Here is a 16,081-nt window from a genome sequence, read left to right on the forward strand (position 1 = left end):
AAGAAATAATTTAAGGTAAGCATTAAGTTAGTTAGATCAACTGCCTCAAATTGTAAAGCGCTCTGATATCCTTCGGGATCAAGTTTTCGCTATATAAAACTTTATAAATAAAAAAATTTAAAAAACTGCCCTTTCTGCCCTCCTTAGAGCTGACGCGTTCCTTGCTCTCAGCCAAAAGGGTTAGACTCGTGGGCCAATCCCTTCTCACTTACCTGACTGAATCTTCCTTTGATTCTGCCCTAAGAAGCTTTACCTGCTGACACCTTCTGCCTTAATTTCCCCCAACCTACCCGACCTTCCGAACTTATATAGAAAAGGAACTTCCCTTCATGGGAAACTGAGCCTGCTTTGATTTACTTTATGACAACTTTAACCGTTTGTCTTAGTATTTGCAATTTGGAATTGCTTTGAAGCAAATTTAACAGTGCATTCCTGTATAGATTACTTATTTATGACTAATTTGAATGGTTTGAGTTAATAATTTGCTAATAAATCTTCATAGTTTCCAAATTTATCATTCTTGATCTTTTTTGTGAGGCCACATATGCTTCACGTTATTTATTTAACTGAAAGACAATCATAAGAACACAAGACATTGATCACCTATAAATAACCGCAATACATAAATGCTGTACAGGCAAAAGATATTTCAATCCTCACCTATTTTGAACATATGTGTGAACAATTTCTTTCAACAACCATATTATTCAGCATATTGTCCATTGGGTTTACTAGTAGTCATGTCTTGTGGTCTAATAATGCGCCAACACGTGTTTCGGTATAGGTCCACAATCCTAGTCACACCTTCTTTAGGGTGCTAAAAAAACTCCACTTAAGGATTGTCTTTACATGTGAAAAGGCTTATGCGTAGAATGAATGTGCTATGAATGGTATGATTGATGAGTTAGAGTACCAGTGGCGATTGGTTATCATTATCTCTGTGGGTTCAATTAATTTTTCTCTTTATATTGATGGGCCTGTGTCATGCCTTGCAATGCAATATGCATGGACATAAAGTTATTTATATGACTATAATGAAATATATATATTTTTGATAACAAAATTGCAATCAGTAAACATTTATGTTTTTTAGATCTTTTATCTCAAGTATTGTTTCAAGCATATGTATAGACACTATGACTCTGTCAGGATCCCTCCGGAGGTCTCGACTTATCTGATGCTTTGAGTCCTTTCTCCCTCTCTCATCTCCCGGATTCGGAGATATACCTGCCTGAAAAAGACCCGACTGAAGGAACTCATTACTGGCCCTTTAAGGGTCCGCTAGAGACCAACATCAGCCACGCCCCCTGGGGGTGGAACCCCGCGACGTTGTCCAGTGAAAAGACGCCGTTCACCAATGAAGGGTGTGTCCCCACCCGGAAGACGGAGGAGGAAGAGACCGTGACGTTTCCAGTGAGCAGCGAGCCGCGAACGGAGGAGAAGACGCCGTGTGTCGACCTGCCCGGAGCCCTGAGGAACTGTCTGGAGACCAACGTCCCTGTGCTGCGCCCCGCCACGGTCCCGGAGGAACGTGGCTAGAGCAGGTACGTGCTCATCTCCTGGGTCCTGGGAGGTCTTTGCCTGCTCTGTCAGGAGGCGGGAGGGAGCCGGGAACCTGATCAGGGAGAGCCAGGGGCTCAGGACGCACTTAGCATAACTAGTCCATCCTCCCCGTTCATACCTCCGGTGACGGTTCCCTATCCCTGCACATTCCCAGCCTCACGGTGAAGCCTCCCACCACTTCCTTCCCCATTATTATCCCCAAAGCTCAACACTAATGGAGGGCTCTCTCCGCTTGTTTTTGTTTCCCCCTGTCGGCGGAGATCCGGACAGCCTTGTCCCACAAGACGCCAAGGAGGGAAAAGGACATGCCCCTGAAGAAGACGTCGGGAGAGCAAAGCATCGGGCCGACTTCATTGCTTGGACGCACTTTCTTTCTCTTGCAAGACCCATTGTAACCTCAATAAATACCCTTTTCTGAGCTAAATTACTGTGTGGACTCACGTGCTTACATATCACAGGTTACAGACTCCTAGATGACTTGACTAGTATCTTCCAAAGTACAGCAAGATATTCCGCCAATTGATTTGATCAGTTAGATTGTTTAGTTCTTTTGTGTAAGGGAGCATTATACACCAATCCTGTACTTTTAAGGATCCCACACTCCTGTATGTGTGTGGTGGGGTGCTTTGCTAAATTCCTAACAATGGACAGAGTGACATGTCAACCCAGGGCCAGAGAAGAAACTTTGTATAATGTCTGGAAAGTGTATCTTGGACTTTGTGATTGGTGACAAGCTCTTTGGTGGTCAGATGCATTCAGGTCTCTGGCATCACCTGGAGCCGTTGGAAGAGCTTTGCACATTCACTACTTTAAGATTCTTAATGTTTTTATACATTATGTCACTGTACTTAAACGTTTGAAAATAAAAACCTGGAGCATACCATAGACTGTTAAATCCAAATGTAATATTCAAACTGACATCAAAATATACTTGAACAGTGTTTAATTATCATAAAAGGAGTACACAAAATCATGTGAAAGCAGCAAATCATAATTCAGACATAATAAAACAGCGTTGTGAAGCAAAGTAGTTGGCAAGCATAATCACATATAGGAGCACTGTAAAGTTCAATCAAGCAACCTTAAAGGTTGACAAAGTGACAAACAGAAACTATAACCAGGGTCGGGCTGGCCTGACAGATCAGTGTGTGGTGCAGTTTTACAGCATTTTAGGATGGTTTTATGTCCAGATGGGCCAGTTTTTTACTGTTTATTTCCCATATATGACCACTTTTTTTTTAGTTATATCCTTCGCTAATGTGTGCCACTTTTATTTTGGTGCTTGGACCTATTTCTTGTCCAGTCCGACCCTGGCTATGACTTTTTTCATTGCTTTGTTATGAGAGAATAGTTTTGGATTGGTGTATGGCGTTCAGAACCACTTTTTGGAGGTGAGCACGCTTCTCCATAGCCCAAAGTTATGCTTGAAAGTGTTTGTAATCTGAGATAGGGATCTCTGCAGGAGCAACCTACACCCAGGGGTATATGACACGGGGAGAACACTCTGGGTGTTCCCTGCATAGTGGGATTTCATTCACCCAGATTATCAAGGGAGAGAATTCAATTCGGAAATATTGATTACAGACAACAGGATCATCTTGGGTAACAAATGCTTGGCATATGTGTGGTCATGGATCTTGTTGGCTTCAGCAGCAGGATTTATTGTTTTAATAGAGTAAACAATTGTTTTAATAGAGTAAACATGGTCCAGGGGCAATAGAAAGATTTAGAAAAGAGCTAGAGTAGCTTTACATGTTTTGTCTTTTTAGGCACATGGAGATTAAGTGATCTGCCAGTATCACAGTAAGTTGAGCAGAGGCCAAGTTTTGAACCAGGTCCCCATATGCCAAGGTCAGCAGATATTTCCCCTAGGTACTAAGGGGCATATTTACAAGCACTCAGCCCAACCGGAGCACCATTTTTTTTATTCTGCAGTGGTGCAACGTCATTTTCCATATTTTCAAGGTGGCTCTAAGCCCCTTTGCGTAGCATAACGCCAACTTGTCAATATGCCCCTTTCCTCCTCAGTCCGCTGCGGCAAAGGGCCATGCAATGGGTGTTGCTGGGGGTCTTCTACCAAAACACCCATTACTTTGTGAAGCTGCCCCAGATTTACAATGCTGAGGCAGTGCCAAAAACTAACGCCAAGGAATTACGTGCGTTAGAATGGCGATAAGTGCATACATTATTAATGTCTCCTGTTTTTTTGCTCTGTCCATGTGTGTTGCATTCTGCAGCACACATAGAAGGTGCAAATCACCATTATTAATTGTTTATGTGCAGGAAGATGTCCCTTCCTGCATATAAACAATCGTCCCTACAGCAGGCACCCTTTCAACATGGCAGCAGGATGTCTGCGCTGGTGCTAGGCAGCTTTTTTTGCACCAGGGCAATGGGATGCGCCATATTCTTGAGAATACGGCGCATCCCGGCATTTTTAAAATGTCGGAGCGCGGCGCTCCCAAATCTGGCACAGCTCCATGCTCCAACATTTTATTAGAAATATGCTCCTTAAAGACTGTAAGTTGATGTTGATGCTTGAACATGCATATACATGTTTACGTTTCCAGGCTCTGTCCATATGCGTTTAACTGTGCGTTTGCTTGTGTGTGATTTATATTTGTATTGTGTATACATGTTTTTATATGCACCTCTGTAGATGTTTTAGAGCATGCAGGTGTATAGAGAAAGGGAGAGTTTTTACACATCCGATGAACTGCTGTTTTAATTTATTCATAACAGATTTGTATATTTAGAATGGAGGAGGGTGATATGACAAATTAACAAGGAGAGCCGAGTCAGAGCTGAGGTAAGGGTCAGCTCTGGCCCGAAAGCCAGTGTTCAAAGTAAGTCTTGAAAATATTTTGCATATCAATCATGCGGCACAGACCATGTTAGAATATGATTAGTTGTCTTCAAAATAGTGTATTGCTTTTACACCAAATAATCTTTAGTGCATTAGATTGTTTGAGAAGTATTTATTAAAAATGAGAGGTTTTAAACTGTAACTGAGAAATATTCCTGCCTCCGCCCTGATGACAATGCCCCAAGTGAACTAAGAGTCCAGGCAGGGTTCATGCGTATCCTAGATGTGGCCTATGTTCAGATGGAGCAACGTTATAGACTATTAAATCAAATGCACAAGAGACAGAGACGTTTTTAAAACGCCCACATCCTGCACTCACATATTTGAAGGTGCTCTCATAAGTGACAAGGAACAGAAAGCAGGCTTGGTGAAATAAAATAATTGCAAATAATTTTAAAATTAGGTCAAGCGGGGAGCCATGGATTTTACATTGTGCATTTCAGCTTCTAGACGGGTATTTCTTTCTGATATCAAAACTAATACTTTTTCCTTAATTCTTGGAGAATGAGATTAGAGTGTGAGTGTCAGACATAATTCACTATTCATTGTTGCCAATTTCACACAATTCAAATCTTGGCCAATGATTTAAGAGGAGTTCAAAATAGACACAGCCTATATAACATAGCTTTTTCAGCGCAGGGAGATTTGCCAGTATTTACCGGATACAGAGCCAAGGCTGGGATTCAAACCTGGTGGCCCATGCTTTGGCGGATGTACGTCATGACAACGCGGGCTTTTACACCGCGCTGCCATTACGACGCATCCATTACAATGCAAGTCATTACAACGACTTGCGCTGTACGCGCTGGATTTTGGAATAGTACGATTTACTATTCCAACTCCAGCCTACGCAACAGTAGGGAAGGTGTTGGAATAGTAAATCTACTATTCCTTAGTATCTAGCGCCATCCAGCGCAAGTCGTTGTAACGACTTGTGTTGTGATGGCAGCGTTGTAATGGCAGCGCGGTGTAAAGCCAGCGTTGTCATGGCTGTCTCCCGTTTTGGATGCTGTAGCCACTAGGCCACATGATTCTGGGCACAAGGTTCGAAGAGGACTTCGCGCTGAACCAGAGCCAATCATCTGGCTCGGATTTTCAGTGCCTTGCCCACCTCTAATTTAGAAACAGACATTACAGTTCATATTTTAATGAATTGCAAAATCACGTAAAAAAATATGCCGATTTACAACGCCTTAAAAAGAGTACAACTGTACATTGTTTACAGGACAATATAACAGAATGCAGAAAATATTCAGGTACGCCTTGCTCTGTAATTTCCTTTTGCACTTTTCCAAGTCAGTCATTCCGAAAGAGCCTGCAAAACAAGAAAAATAATAGAAAAAATGGGATATCATTAAATGAACAGATTACTTGTAAAAGAATGAAAAGATATTTCATTACATAGCACGTTTCATTTACACTTCAAGATGTCTTGGCCCCTACTGTATTGCAGAAGACGTAAATGAAGCATTTAAGTTTCTCACAATTGTTGATACTCAGCCTTTGGAATAATAATAAAGATGCTTAGGTGATGCTCTTTTTCCAGAAGGAGAGATGAATCTGGGCAACATGTATCCGCACTTAGCCTTATGGTTGAGAATCTATTTGGAAGAACCAACGCGGGAACCTTCAAAATCACACGGATTTAACAATGCAAGGCCATGCACAGCAGACCTAGGAAGAATCTGCAGACTGAGAACACTGAGCTAACACTGAGGTTTGAAACCTTATCAAAGGTTTAACCAGAATAGATGATGAACTACCTGTATGTGACTCAGGAAGTAGCATACTTCGCAGCAAGTGCCATCTGGCACCAGGCAACCCACATCAGGCTTGAGTCTCGCAAGTTCAGTATGATTTACTGCTCAGATATCAGCTTCGATTATATTTTTAATGGAATCATTTTGATCCTGGGAAGTAGATTTACATTTTCAAAAAGGTACATTTTGCTATTAAATACAAACATTTAATTTTGGGTAAATTATATCAGTTTCACCAGACCAAAGCATGCCATTGCCATGATTAAATACCATGTCATACTGCAATGTCAGATTTTAATTTGTTGTAAATACTAACTTGGTCTCTAAATATCAGATATATATTTCCATCTAGTACTCAGTTGTACTGCTCCAACATGGACAGATTATGTCCTACAGGTGAACATGCCAATGTATCCCTATCACATGACTGAGATTCTTACTCAATGATGGCCACCATTATGTTTGAGATGACTGCTGTTAAGACAAGGGTGCTCACAATCGGCCTAGTTTGAGAATCAGTATGGCGAGGCCATCCATATACAAGGAGTGGCTTGTGGATCTGGGCTCTGAATGGTAGAATAGCCACTGTTTTTGAAGTGTTGACCAGGTGGGATGATGGGCTCATGTACCACTCCATGTATTGTTTACCTGTCTTATCTTCTGATATTGCTGAGGTTGACTACTCACTGGTAGCTGTTTCTTAGCTGTTTTTCTTCTTTCCTTATTATTACCCTTTTTTGTATGACTTTTCTTTATTAGTAATGTGCAGGGTATGTTGAGCGATGCTCTGTGAAGCAGTGCCGGGCCCGGGGGGGGGGGGATATAGTGTTGTCCACACAGTGTTGGTTGGTTGGCTGTTCAGTTGATACCTGTGATGTATTGAGAGGCGGGTGCATGCTGAGTTTGAGGCAGAACATTAGAGACTCCACTGTGGTGCCCCAGAAGGCCCTGATATTCTTTAGTTACACCTGGTGGAGTTGGAGCATGCCTGATATACATATACCCCATTACACATAAAATGACTATTGTGAAATGAAAGCACCGTAAATTGCTTAGTTGGAACAAGTGGTATGGCAGGACTGTCCAGGCAGCATTGGATATATGCTCTACTGTATAGAGGTATACATTTCGTCCGCTGCAGGACAAACATATGGGGAGAGAGAAAACCATTAGCTAGAGAAAAGAAGGGAGAGGCAGGTATATGGCACTCAGTACTCATTGTAGGCCAGTGGGCTCTCGTGTGGGGCAGGTCAAGAGTTCCTTTTTCACGCACCTCTTCAGTTGTTTAATGAAAAAGGCAGGTATGTCCTACTTCGAGGTAGATTGAATGGTGATTCACTCCTGTTGCTCTGTCTTACCCACCAAATGCAGCACCTATAATTATCTGACTAATTTGATGGAAGATTAGGCTTAGATCTATCAGTTCCAATCAATGTTCCCTCTTATTTTTTTTCCTCTGTGCACGGCAGTGTAAGGTCTATGTGCGCTGCAACTAAGGCTATGTGCGCCAGGAACCATAACGCGCGTGTGGGTGCAGCGCCAACTATCACTCCAAACATTTGCTTAAAAAGTGAAAAGACTGTGCATTTCCACACATACAGATCCACGTGAACGGTGTTAAGGCAGGTTTGAAACTGTCCCACATAGCAATTTGAAACCTTGGCAGCTATGTTGCTGCATTTCTTTTCTTAATAGAGCTGGGCTGCGGGGTGATTGTGCATTTGTTACTTTTTTCATGTTAACTGCACCTCATGACGGGCGCTGCTATTAACATGAAAACTTTAAGACATGCTCTCTTTGAGCAGGCGAAAATAAAATTATTGGGGCATATTAACACGGGCTTTATCTCAGCTTTTTTGGCTTTAAAAGCCAAAGAAGCATAGATAAATCTAGCACCCTATCAGCAACAGGGTGCTAACACACAAATTTGCATGTTAGCACCCTTTTACTCTACGCTTCCCCTCCCATCTCTAGTGGGATGCAAAGGGGGCGTTCCAGAGTAAAAAAATAGGAGAAATGTCGCTAAGCGACATTTCTCCTATTATCAAGGATTTAGCGATAGAAAAAGCAGAGCTATCCGTGGTTAACGCTGCTTTTTTACGTCTCGTATTTTTCTGATGTAGCTATGATATCCTATGTAAGGTGGATATCATTGCTAAATATGTCTATCCCTATCAGCAAGCTATCGCAAAACCTTGAGGAATTATCTCTTTATTTCTAGCGATAATCTCACAATTGGCATCTTGCGCTCTGAATTTTATCGCTTTGGAGATAAGCGTTGTTGATAGCACGCTATCTCCGCGATAAAATTCAGAGTTGACCGGCGATAATTATCCTAGCGCTAAGTGCGCTTAGCGATAATTATCGTCTGGCCTTGTTAATATGCCCCATAATATCTTAGTTATTATAATTTTATTTTTCACAGTTTCAGGATTGGGTTTAAGGTAGGGCCGCATCAGGCATTAGACTAGCGCATGTTAATGCTGGTTTGGACATCACTGCATTAAAATGCGTTAGTTAGGCATTCTAGCGTCCCTCTGACAATACTGCAAGTTAGGCGCACTGCCAATGAGGCAGCACCAGCATGCTGAAATTGTCTAACATATATGATCATGCAACAGCGCCTTCAAAATGCTATGTGTCAGAGATAGAATACTCATGAACAGCACTGAGCAGGTATGCCAGAGTTTAACAGATCAATTAGCCTTGCCCCAACCAGCCTTCATGTGAGTCTACTCTGGGGGTACCAGCCATCACGCGGGTGATCCCTGGGGTGGGTCTTGCCTGCAGTTTTCACACAATCACACCACCCTTTTGGTGACCAGAAGCACACAAATGCTTCGAAGATTGGACACACTGGCAGTCAGTAGCTTTGTTTTTCCTTGTCGCACCCGCCAGCAGAGAAGTCACATTACCTGAGCCTATTGCGCAGGATGTTATAGTTTTACAGCCTGCTGGACAGATTCCCTCCTACGCCCCCGCTTCAGCCTGGACAGAAATTGTTTTGGGTTTTTTTTGTAACTTTTTATTATATAAAACAAAAGGAAACAACACATCAAACATACAAGCAAGGCAATACAGCAATATTACAGCCATTAGGTCTGCGCTCAAGGAGGACGGGAGATACATGACAACAGGAGAAAGAATTTTCGAATACAGATGAGGGGAGGGTGCCAAAGGTAGAATTGCATATGAACAGCACAACACACCACAGCTAGAAGGAATGTGGTCAGGGCGACTGGGAAGGACTAGGAATTGCAGTGAGTGGGGGTGTACAGATATCTCCACGGTATGAGTTCCACTGGTCCCAAATCTTCCTCCATTTTTTTGGTCTGCCTCTTGCCATATACACTGTCTTCTCTCTGAACATGCACCAGTCCAGACTCTCTTTCCAAGCAGTCACTGTAGGCGGCCTCGGAGACCCCCACAACTGTGCATCCCTCTTCGCAACCATATTGGCAAGAGTCACCCACCGAAGCTGCGACGCGTCATAATCATTCAGACCCCACACATTCAATAAACATTGCCGGGCTTCCGGCATCATCACAACACACGTTACTTCATCCATCACCTCATGTATACGCTTCCAATATCGCACCACCTCAGGGCATTCCCATATGATATGGAGATAGGTGCCAAGGAGACCACACCCACGCCTACACATGCCATCTGTGGAGTAGCCCATATGGATCAGACGGGGACCGGTGACATAGATTCTGTGGAGGATCTTGAGTTGGACCAGACGGAGGCGAGCTGGAATCGCCACCTCTCTGGGAGAGGAGATTGCGGACTGCCAGTCCTCATCATCAAGTTTTTTTTTTTTACGAGAGATGAAATATACTTTATTCGAAACAAATTTCATAAAAGTACAATTATACAGTATCCGAAATACATTAACATATTCCAACCCGTATACATTGAACAAGGATAAACTATACATGAAAACATTTCAGACATCGGGTAACAGTTTTGACCTGATATACCAAGCATTCGCCACATATTTGGCCACACCGCAAACCATATGCATTGAATTGGCATTAGTTAGAATGATACGCACAGCTATTCTATGGTCCCTCACCCCTAAATTCCTACAAACAGGTTTCAACCATCTTACTCTTGGTTGTTTGTAAGCAGCACATGCAAATAGGAAGTGACCCAATGATTCTTTCGGGCAGGAACAACCTGGACATTTTAGCTCTGTTCCTCTAAATCCCTTCCAACCTTCTTTGAATGAGTTAAGGGGTAAAATACCATATCTGAATTTCAGAAACAGTGTTCTATCGCGAGGGACCTGGATGAAATCCATAAAAGACTCTAACTTTCTAAGAGGCTTGTGGTCAAGGAAGGTATTAGTTAAACGACCCCAATTTGGGTTCCTGAGTTCTTTTGCAACAACCCAATCCCAATAAAGTTTTTTAACAATTGGTTTTGAAGGTGGCATTTGCGAGATCCAACTATCCTCCAGAACTATAGATATCACCAGCCTCTTTAAATTGTTGAGCCATTTAATTTTATTGGCTACATTCAAACTAATCAGCTCATCCAAAACCTGGGCATAGTTAGAAAGTTCAGGGGTCCTTCTAAGACGAACCCAAAATAACAAGGGGCGAATTTGCACCAGATCAGAAATCGATTTTTTACCCAGGTCTAGAAATAAAGGTTTCAAGGGGGACGATAAGGGTAGCGAAACCATATCTCTAATAAATTTATTTTCCGCCACTACTAAGGCTTTTGTATTTTCCGCCCCCCAGAGTTCTGAACCATATACTGCCGCTGCCAATGCTTTCCCTTCATAAACTGCCAGGGTAGGAGCTATGGGTCTACTAATGGATCGTCGCTGATTCTTAGAAATTACTCCTGAAACCCTTTTGAGATTTAAAACCATTTTAGCGATATGGGCAGACCAACTCAAATTATTACAAAGTCTCACTCCGAGGTAATCAAATTCTTCTACCACCTCCAGCGGAGTGCTATTCAACAAGAGGTTTACCCTCCTGTGTTTCTTTTTGGCAGTCAACACCATCAACTTTGTTTTCGAGGTATTTATTGACAACCACCTATCGTTACAGAAATTGCAAAAACAATCAAGCAGTTTTTGCAAGCCCATGGGGGATTTCGACATGAGAAGGGTGTCATCGGCAAAGAGGAGAGTGGGTGTTTTCTCTCCTGCAAGGACGGGGGCATCAGCAGGGTCCTCCCTCAAATGGTCTACCACCCCATTGATAAAGAGGGAGAACAGAGTTGGAGCCATCACACACCCTTGTCTCACTCCCCTATTTACCGGAATCTTCTCTGTCAGTTGGCCCGGGGTTCCCCAGCGAATCCTAGCATAATTCCCCTCATGGAGTGTAATATTAAGTTGTAGGAGGTAACTAGGAAAACCCATATCGGATAAAACCGACCAGAGCTTAGCCCGTGGAATGACGTCAAATGCTGTCTTCAAGTCTATGAAAGCCAGGTATAGACTGCCCTTGGTAATAAACACTGACTTCCAACAGACTGCACAAAATCTAAAGACCTGGTCTATTGCACCTACATTGCATCTAAACCCGGCCTGAAAATGGGACAAAATGCCTTTATCCACAAGCCAAGACTCTGTACGATTTATGATCACCCTTCCAACCACCTTCTGAATAATATCTATCAGACTTATCGGTCTGTAATTGGCGGGGTCATCCCTTTCACCCTTTTTATAAATGGTTATCACCTCAGCACCTTTCCAGGAGTCAGGAACAGAGTGACCAGACTGAATCAGATTCATCAGACAAGATATATACTTAGCCCACACATTTGGTTCGTACTTTAACATATCCCCTGGAAGACCATCTTGGCCTGGGGCCTTCCCGGGCAGTAATTTAGAGATGGCATCTAATACTTCACTCTGAGAAAAGAAATCTGTGTTGGGGATCAAATATTCACAAGACATGCTTTCGGGGATAGTAACTAATGGTGATATCAAGCTATCCAAGCTGTCCTCACAGTACAATTTAAAAAAATGGGAATACCATTCTTGTTCGGTAATGTGATTTAAAATGGGTCCTGCTCCCTTTCTATCTAGAGCATTGATTAATTTCCAGAATATAACAGTATTTTTTCCACATGCTGCTTCCTTCAGCTGCTGCCAATGCTCTTCCTCCCAATCTCTTTTTGCTGATTTTATACTACTTAAATAATCTTTCCTAGCCAACCGGACGGCCACAGAATCCTTACTTCGTATTGCTTTAGTAATTGCTTTCCTTTTAATTCCACAATTAATCGTGTACCACGGATTACTTTTAGGTTTCATACCGTTAGAACGAGATTTTACCATTGGCTTCTTACAAAAGTGGGCTCCCAATTTGCTTATTAAGTTGTTATAGGAGACCGACAAACTGGGATCGACTAGATTAACTAGCGAGGAAACTAGAGCTGTCAATCTACTGGTTTCTTCAGATACCAATTCTTTAATATTTTGGAGCTTCCCCTCATCACATTTGACCACATTCCATTTTAGCTTCCGGTTATTATTTGTGGGGAAAACTTCTTTAGTTATCAACTCCATTTTCCGCCTAATAGCGCGGCCACTTACCCACTGAATTTGCATACATAAGGGGTTATGGTCACTATAGGAAGACTCCCTGACCTCCATGTCAATTACGTCGGGCCAGGAATGTTCATCTAAGAGGATGTAGTCGATACGAGAGGGGCACCCTAACCTATTAAAGGTCATTGCTCCTTCGCGATCTGACTTTGTGCGGCCATTAAGAGCCCATAAATTATGATCTAACACCAGGGCATTCAACTGAATAACTCTCGATGACCATTTCTTAATGGGGCTAAGTTTTAATGGTGGTATGATCTGTCTACCATCCACTACATTGGACCCCAATGCTTCTTCAACATCTAAGGGTTCGAATGTGCAGTTAAAATCCCCACCAACCAGTATTTTGGATCTGGTTGGGAGGTTTGATAGCTTCACATCCAACAATTCCAATATTGGGGAAGCGAGCCCTCCCTGGAGGCCTCTAGCATAAATACAAAAGATTTCATAACTATAGCCCCCTGCACAATTCTTTAAAGTAATGTGTAAGATGTCATTAGAAACATACTTATTAGAGATAACGCTACAGTTCAAGGATATTTTCACCCAGATATGTAACCCACCGGAGGGGCGCCCTCTCCCCAATGAAACTGCTGGAACATAAAAGGTAGAATAACCATTCATGTATTCGGGGGATAGGCACCACGTCTCTTGAAACATACATATATCAAAATTGTTAATAAAAATGTTCCATTCAGGGTTTGCCAAATTTTTCTTTAAACCTGCAATATTCCACGATAAAATGTTGATAAAGGAACCCGGTGCCTTGGATTCCATTCGTCCTATAGAAGCTGTATCTAGCGTACAGTTACCGACTGGAACCATGGGTTCAATACTATCTATACCTTTGCAGGTAAAACCTGCAATAGCCACTCTGTCTACAGGCGGTTTTACTTGATCACCAGGTGAAACCTGCACCACCCGACTACCCAATCGCTCAATGGGCTGGGTAGGGAGTCAATCGACTTCCTCCAGACCATTGAAACGATTGTAGCATTGGATAGGATAATCCAGCTGTGGGCCCAACCATCCCTCCTTAAACCAATTTCCACCATTGTAGGGTCTACCTCTCCCTCTTCGGACTTCTTGCCAATCTCCATTTATGGCCCCTCCCCAATTATTGAAACGTTGTTTCCCTTGGGTTTCAGGTCTCCTCCTACCATTTTCTTGCGTGGTAGCCCTTAACCAGCTCCATCTATTATCATGGTTCCCCGAGGGCATATAGAAAAATGACAGGGGTTTAACAGAGATCTCTGAGTCATTGTTACTGCAATGCCCAGAGCAAATAAACTCTACTAAACAAGGATCTTCAAATGTAATCACCACACAATCTCCTTTGAGATGTTTCTTTATCTCTCCTACCCATGGTGCCCTCTCTACCATAAGAATATTTTTATTAACATTGGGAGGGGGGGGGAATTCCTATCCAGCCAGTGACAAACTTTATTTTTGAGACCCCAAAATGTTTCGGGCTGGCTGGTGTAAGCTCTGGGACACCTGTTAACACTATCACAAATGGGCAGGCGTCCGATGGTAAGCTAATATTCCGCCGTGCCCTTGGTGTCTTCACCTGGGGAGGAGGGGGGACAGCACTTAAAGCAGAAGAACCAGCTTTTTCCAGAGGTTTATTAACGTCTGCAGAAACTTGTTTAGCGGCCACTTTACCATCCTTCTGCACAGTTGGAACGGTAGGGCAGGTCTTAATTAATTGATTGGGTACTAGTAAAGGGTTCTTGACCAATGGCAGTGGGGTTCCCAGTGTACCGGGGATATTCTTCTGGATTACTTGAGTTGCTTTTTCCCCCTTACAATTCAGGTCCTTGGATATGATTTCAAGTTGGTATTCTATACCCTGGAGTCTAGTTTCCAAGGGCAAAAGCAAGGACCTAATAAGTGCCGCTAGAGAATCAAAAAATGGCGCATTCTCATCCTCAGCACTCTCTACAGATTCATCTGGACTACCATTGTCAAGAATGCTAGCCAAGCTTGTATCAGATGCAGTTACATCTGGTAACCCTAGGGGCAGGGGGTGGGATACACGGTGTGGCCTGACAGTGTCAACTGGGCCATCCATACTTATCCCTCCCTCCTGTAAACCATTGCCCACACAAACTGAATTCCCCGTACAAGGCAATGTATTCTGGTTAACTACCGTATCACTAAACACCTCTGGAACAGTTGATTTTGGGGGGGAAGTTATACATTCTACAGGGAACCCTTCCGACTGTGAATGGGCTGTGTGTATAATAGCAGAGATAACCACTGGAGTAGTTATAGGGGCGGGCTCAATTGAGGGTACTGGCAGTGTGGGTGCAGGGGGTATATTTATACATTGGGACTGGGCCACAACCGATATAGGGGTCACATGAGTGGTTAACAATTGGGGCGTATCTGATATACTCAAATGTTTGTTCGGAGTACGAGCCAAGGCTATATTACCCAATGACGATCTTTTGGCATGAAGCAAATCTTGAGAAACCCTCCGTTCCATCAAGACAATACCCTCGTCAATTAGGGTGTTGGTGCGAAGGATAAAGCTATCCAGAGTATTTGTAAGTTTTTTTGTTGTTATATTCTTTGCCTCCGCCACCGCCTGACTTCGGGTTTTTCGAGATGACATAATATAAGGCCAGCAAGTAACTAACCAGGGGTACTCTAATCAAGAATAGAAGAGCAGATGCTTAGGTAACAACCCCTGCAATGTTAAATATTACAAAATTAAAACTAGTACACTTGGTGCTGCTAAAAAATAAACATTAACATCCCATACTTAAGTACAACACGCCAATTACAACAACAGTATTCAATTAATATGACCTGCAAGGGGTTGCGGCCAGTCCAGTCCCTACGGTCCTCGGAGGGCCTCAGAGGGCCCGCCCTTTGCCCGGGCTTAGCCCCGGGCTCGGTCCCGCGCGCGTCCCGCGTGCGCGGTCACCCAAAGGTTTAAATAGGGAAGCTGGGGGCGGGAAGAGACACCAGGTGCGCTAAGTTGTTAACGCGCTAGGCACCCTGGGTCTCGCAGTCCCGGCCCGGCAGTGACAGCGGTGGGTCCCAGCGGTCCTCGTGGATCAGGAGCAGGAACACCCAAAGTCTTAAAATCCTTAAAAACCAACAGCAACAAAGTATCCCCGTGTGAAGACTTGCGAGCGGCTCCCGCGGAGCGGGGGCCGCGAGTCTTAAGTAGCCGTGAGCCTGGGAAGCTGGGGCGGGAAGAGACACCAGGTGCGCTAAGTTGTTAACGCGCTAGGCACCCTGGGTCTCGCAGTCCCGGCCCGGCAGTGACAGCGGTGGGTCCCGGCGGTCCTCATGGAT

At 43.4% G+C, this 16,081-nt stretch overlaps 1 protein-coding gene across 1 annotated transcript in view; it reads right to left on the bottom strand.

Moving 5' to 3' along the window:
• Positions 1-2,489: 2,489 nt before the first annotated feature.
• The window catches only part of LOC144818721 (C-X-C motif chemokine 2-like), a 73,725-nt gene continuing 60,133 nt past the window's right edge, over positions 2,490-16,081 (bottom strand). The window contains exon 4 of the mRNA XM_078676395.1: positions 2,490-5,744. Within this exon, the coding sequence (XP_078532521.1) occupies positions 5,726-5,744 (19 nt within the window). The 3' untranslated portion in view covers positions 2,490-5,725. The remainder of the gene's footprint in view (positions 5,745-16,081) is intronic.

Source organism: Lissotriton helveticus, chromosome 2_1 (assembly GCF_964261635.1).
Source record: "Lissotriton helveticus chromosome 2_1, aLisHel1.1, whole genome shotgun sequence".
Lineage (NCBI taxonomy): Eukaryota > Metazoa > Chordata > Amphibia > Caudata > Salamandridae > Lissotriton > Lissotriton helveticus.